This window comes from Gymnoscopelus braueri, assembly GCF_963280865.1.
Source record: "Gymnoscopelus braueri genome assembly, chromosome: 2".
NCBI lineage: Eukaryota > Metazoa > Chordata > Actinopteri > Myctophiformes > Myctophidae > Gymnoscopelus > Gymnoscopelus braueri.
The window spans coordinates 47,864,388-47,870,387 of record NC_137604.1 but is presented as its reverse complement, the minus strand read 5'-3'; the positions used below and the strand labels follow the sequence as shown (position 1 = coordinate 47,870,387).

At 41.5% G+C, this 6,000-nt stretch overlaps 1 protein-coding gene across 1 annotated transcript in view; it reads left to right on the top strand.

Moving 5' to 3' along the window:
- The window catches only part of LOC308101377 (endonuclease V-like), a 71,309-nt gene continuing 65,309 nt past the window's right edge, over window positions 1-6,000 (top strand). The window contains exons 1-3 of the mRNA XM_080450799.1: window positions 1-127; window positions 1,480-1,651; window positions 5,157-5,291. Of these exons, the coding sequence (XP_080306925.1) occupies window positions 81-127; window positions 1,480-1,651; window positions 5,157-5,291 (354 nt within the window). The 5' untranslated portion in view covers window positions 1-80. The remainder of the gene's footprint in view (window positions 128-1,479; window positions 1,652-5,156; window positions 5,292-6,000) is intronic.

Here is a 6,000-nt window from a genome sequence, read left to right as displayed (position 1 = left end):
ACACGGAAGAAGCTGGTGACTGAGATAGAATCTTATAACTCTATGGATAGAATCCTCTGCTGCGCTCGTACATTTATCACATGTCTGTTCTTTCAGCTGACGAAGAGTTGGTCAAGCAATGGGAAAGGTCAGAAGACGGTTGTTTTTGTGTAGGCACACGTACCACAATTAGTTACGGAATCATATGGCAGCAACTTTTCAGTCCTGCCCGCTTCCCACACACACCCATTGCGTCCTGCTCTGATTTAATGACGTGTCCCTGTTGGTCACACGGTGCTTATTAGCTGTAGTGAAAGTTGTCGCCTCTAGCGCTTGAATAGACGACTGTCAAAGACAGCTTTGGTCAGTGATGTCCTGAAGAAGCAGGTTTATTTCCCCATGCTGATGCAATTCTCTGCCAGCAGCTATGGGAGTCGCTAGCCAGCAGGCTGACCCTGCCAGTCCAGATATGATTCCATATTATGTAATCATCTTTTTGTCTGACTGAAGCTATAGGTTCAATAGCAGAAGAAGCAGGAATCACTTCATATAATTCTAAGGGTAGCCCCAGAACAGTGGACCCCTGACATTGGGCACCATTTAAAAAATATAAATAATTATTTATTTTATATTTGATTTAATGTCTACATTTATTTTACAAATGAGGGGTCAAATAAATGTAATATTTTGTAATCACATTAACGCCCAATATGTCTACAAATTGTTACAAAACCTGTGATTGTGTTTTGGTGCCCACATTTCCCCTGTGCCAACTCCGCCGAGACATGGTGCCCACTCTGTTTTGGTGCCCACATTTCCCTAGTGTCCACTCTTCAGAGACCTGGTGCCCACATTTCCATAGTACCCACTCTTCCAAGGTGCCCAGTTTGTCCTAGTGCCCACTGCCCACCCTTCCTGTTACTGTGATGAATATAGACATTTCGGGGATAATCAAGAAGTTAATGGGTAAATTTAGGTCTAGTAATGATGATGTACATTATTTCCGACCATTTTCCAAAGCATACGCATATTCTTATTTTTTTTACATTTGGGAAAAAAATGCCAATTATAGTTGAGGTTTCCCACTAGGTTTAGGTGCCCACTGGACCTGTATGCGTTCTAAGTAGAGCCTTGCTCATGTGCAATCGTGTTTTCTTTCATCAAGTGAAGTTTATTATGTAGCCCAGGGGTCTTCAACGTTTTTGACGCCAAGGACCCCTTAGAAAGATGATTGTTTTGCATGAGAAAGATGAAGAAGGGACCCCCACTACATATTGTATAACATTTTTGATGTAACCCTCAATCACGGTTACAGTCTCATAGCTTTACAGGCCCACAATGGAAGGAAACGAAAACGAGAGGGTCAAAGCGTAGAAAAACTCAAGACTCACACTTGGTGTGTGTAAACATTCAAGCTGCTTGTTTACATCTTTATACGGAGAAACACCACTCCTCAAGTCCTCATGGATGCATAATTGTCCACTCCTGTTTCATGTGCAGTGAGCAGGCCACTTTGAGGGAGCAGTTAGTGGAAGAGGACACAGAAGATTGGCAGAGGAGTCCAGAGTTCTCAGGTCTTCAAAGGATTGGTGGGGTGGACCTGTCCTTCATCAAAGGGGACGATGTCAATGCCTGCGCCCAGCTTGTGGTACTGAGCTACCCTGACCTGGAGGTGAGAACCATTCACTGCTATTTAATTTAATATATTGTCAACCAATTGTGTGTGTGTGTGTGTGTGTGTGTGTGTGTGTGTGTGTGTGTGTGTGTGTGTGTGTGTGTGTGTGTGTGTGTGGATAGATGCCTACAGTACCTACCTACCTACCTTTATTGATCCTGCAGGGAAATTCAGGCGCCAGAGAGCACAGCAGTTTAAGTTACAGATACAGGGCATTAGAAGTACAGTAAGATCCAAGCGTAGGAAGAGTAACATCATAAAAAGACACAATCAATTATTAATGCAAAGTATACAAACGTATACACTAATGATTAATTTATTATGCAGATTAGTCATATATTATGCCTCCCCTCTCCTCTCCTCTTTTATGATGTGACTATCTTTTAACTGCAATGATGAGCCTGCACAACTAAGAATTTCACCCACCTTACTTGTAATGTGATGTGACAATAAAGATTGATTCTGACCCTATACAATAAAAGTATACAAACATAATACATCCTATACAGTCATCCCACATGAATCAGAACAAGAAAGAAAGTAAGCATAGTTACGCATAGTTAATATGACATCACACAATAAACAACAGGTGTGAGAGACTTGATTCATTGATTTATTGTTTGACATTTTTATTGACAGAAACATACAAACGTTCGATTGCACAGTTGTCAAAAGATTTTTTTTGGTCTAGTGTGGCTGTGGATTGCTATCGCTGTAAAGTCTTAGGACAATCGGATCGCATATTCAACTAGAAAAGTACTCGGAGAGATTCTACAGTTTTGCTATATGCTTTGACCGTGTGATGTGATCTTGACCTTTCGCTAATTAAAAAATAATAATAAAAGGAAGAAAAATAGAAAGAAAGAAAAATAGAAAGAAAGAACAAAGGTCAGATATTCAAATATTTCTGATTTGACTAGAGTGAAATATACAGGCAGGTCAGATGTTCCATACACAATAGGCCTGATATATGCATACATACAGTAGGGTGCATGGTTATATCTTGATAAAAAAATTATGCTCCTTCACAAAATTCCAAATAGGAATTGAAAGACATTCAAAATATTCATTTAACCAGTTGCCTATCTCAATTAGGGCCGGGCAATATGTTTTATATAATATCAATATCATATTATGAAAATAACTATCGTCTACTTCAGTAAAGTGGGAGTAATTTTCAGTACTTACTGTACCTGACTGTTCTAGCTGTTATTTTCCTGTTATTTGCCTTTACCCAGTCATTAGCTATTATATAGGCATCACTGATGATTATTTATTTTAAAAAAATCATTGTGTAAATATTTTGTGAAATCACCAATAGTCATATCGTCACAATAAAAATAGTCAATATATAGTTATTTGGTAAGAAATATATTTGATTGTGTCCATATCAACAGATATATATACCCTAATCTCAATTACAGCCTAAGCAGCTAAATAAACATTTAACATGAAGCCCTAAAGCTCATGTCTAAATTCCTGTTCAATCTTGAGTCAAAGTAATCCTGAGAGTTTCCATTTGTATTTAATTTTCTTGTAATGCAGGCAGCCTTACAAGACCCATTTCCCCTGCCCTCCCTCTATGTGCACCTTATCACGGGGCTGCTGCTGTGCTCTGCAGCATAGCCCTTCATAATTAATGACTTTTGTCAGTATACTTTGTTAGTACATGATTCATTTCCATGGTAATATACTGTACAACAAAGTTAATGAAATGTAGTTTGGAAAGGGCTTTCCAAATATGCGATTTGTTCTTAGGTTCTGTGTAATCTACTCTACCTCTGACAGCAAAGTCCATTTGCAACACATTTACTGGTGGTAAAGCATAGTCTATTATATGCAATGCTGTTGAATTCAAAACCTAGATACTGTATCAGCACAATATCCATATTTCGTTTTCCATATTATTCTATTGGCTTGCTCTCCAGTTTTTCATGGAGAGTAAAACTTTAATTAGGGATGGGAGTTTGGGCATTTTTCTTTAAAACCTATACACGTGGAGTGCTCCGGGGCTAAACGCGGTTACACGTATTTAAACAAATTAACATTGTCAGTGCATGTCAGGAGCCTGGGACACACCAACAGTATCATACTGTATGTAGCACAGCTGATGCCAGTAGCCTATTTGAACACAGCGATGCCAGCAGCAGTCTCATTAGACAGAGATGATGAGGTGAACAGTGTCCAAATAAAGTTAAACAGTCATCTGTCTTTCTGGAAAAGTTTTTCTACTGCTGTGTGGTATACTAGAAGTCTCAACAAACAAAAATGAAACTTACCTGGAGTTTATATGTACTTGTAGAATACAAAGCGATCGTTACCCTTAACATGTTGTTTTGTGGCAGCCGGCAGCAATGGATATTTGATACAGACGTCTGTCTACCAGAATTGAGGCCGACACCCATGGAGTTCGGAGTCAGCGTTGGAGAGGGTCTCACACCACACGGGTGCTCCTACTGACTCCACATTTTGCACACTTATTGCTCAGTGTTCTGCCTATAGTTAGAGCTGCTTCCTGCACCGTTAATGTACATGAAACTCCATGATTGCGCAATACTTTAGCACCCCAGCGCCGGAAGTCCTATGATGCGATATACGTCACATTTTTACAGTTCACAGCACATGCGTGTGTGTGCATGTGCGTGTGCGTGTGCGTGCGTGTGCGCGTGTGTGTGCGTGTGTCTCTCTCACACAGACACAGACACAGACACACAGAGACAGAGAGAGAGAGGGACACAGTTCTTACTGCAGTAAGTCAATACAGTTTTCCAAACAGACTGTCCAAACTTTAAGGCATGCGATCTGCCTTTTCAGAGAGATCGTATAGATCACGATACAGCGAGTGCTCGTTCTATGAGTTGCAGTTCTATACCTTAATTTACTCTTCTGTAGTACGGCGGTGTCATTCACCGAAAAGAACAGCCATTGCACTACAGCTACAGAAACAGGTCGTCATTATGTCAACATGTTACATGTGTGTGCGTTTGCATGCACGTGCAGATCTGTGCACAAATTACGTAAGGGTTGTCTTTCTGTGTGTATACAAAAGGAGTTCCCAAAGCAGCTACACCCAAATATGGAGTGTGTTGTCTAACCTCAATTTGTCATCATGGCATCAGGCACAAACAAATCCCTCAGCTCCATATATGGGCACAAAAGGGGTCAGGTCCATATATGGCCATATACTAATGACATCTGGGATCCCGATTAATGCCCATAAAACGGATAAGGACTGACAGATACAGAGATCTCCATATATGGCCATATCAGTCGGATCGGCTGTGCAACGTAGGTATGAGGGCCTCGTAGCGCCCGAACTCTAGACGTTAGGGCCGCGTAGCGTCCCAAACCTCTAGTTGGATCAATCCAACAGGATAAAGTTAACATTGTAACTCTGTATGCACTAGGCAGTTCAGCTACTAGCAGCGTACGCTGGCATATCAAAACTGCATATCAAAAATGACCCACTGTTTCTAATCTGCCACCCCACCCCTCTTCCCAGGTGCTGTATGAGGACACTAAGATGGTTACCCTTACTGCACCTTATATCGCTGGCTTCTTGGCTTTCAGAGAGACCCCATACCTCCTGGAGGCCCTGCAACGTCTAGAGAAGAGCCAGCCCAGTCTTCTGCCTCAGGTCTGCTAACAAAGTGGAGAGACCATCTCTTATTTAAAGTCATTTTAACATGTAGAGTGGACTGCATCTGTCTTGCATTTTTGTCAGTCTTAGATGTTAGTTTTAGTCATAACTAGGGTATGTCTTCTGTCAGCACACTGTAAAGTGGGCATGAAAATAGGCAGTGCTAGAGAGAGTATCCAGATCCAGACCATATATGCCTCCCTTGCTCCCTTACTTATCCATTTATTTCATCCCATAGAAATAAATGTATAGAATGGATATGTCCATTCATAGCAATACTATGCTAGCTTCCATGTCAGACACAGAGTCTGAAGTAATCAATCTAAGGAGGCCTTCGTGACGCATTTGTTCGATATATATATTTTTTACTTAAATTTTTATCCCACGATTTTTGTAACCCTATTTTTTACACCCAGTGCCAATTGTCTATGTAATCCTGGGCACTACCTTCCCTCTGCCAACCTAGGGAGGCCAGGGCCGAGCTCATGCCTCCTTCAATGCATGAGAGCCAACTGACCTTCTTGTCACCTGACAGGGGAGAGTTTCCCTGGTTGGACGTAGCGCGTGGAAGGAACACGTTATTCCAACCAGTTCCCTTCCCCTCCATCAGGCGCCCCGGCTGGCCAGGGGGAGGCAGTATAGTGACCAGGATTACTGCATGTTTTTGTGAGGGTACCTACCCTAGGAGACACGGGGAGAACATGCA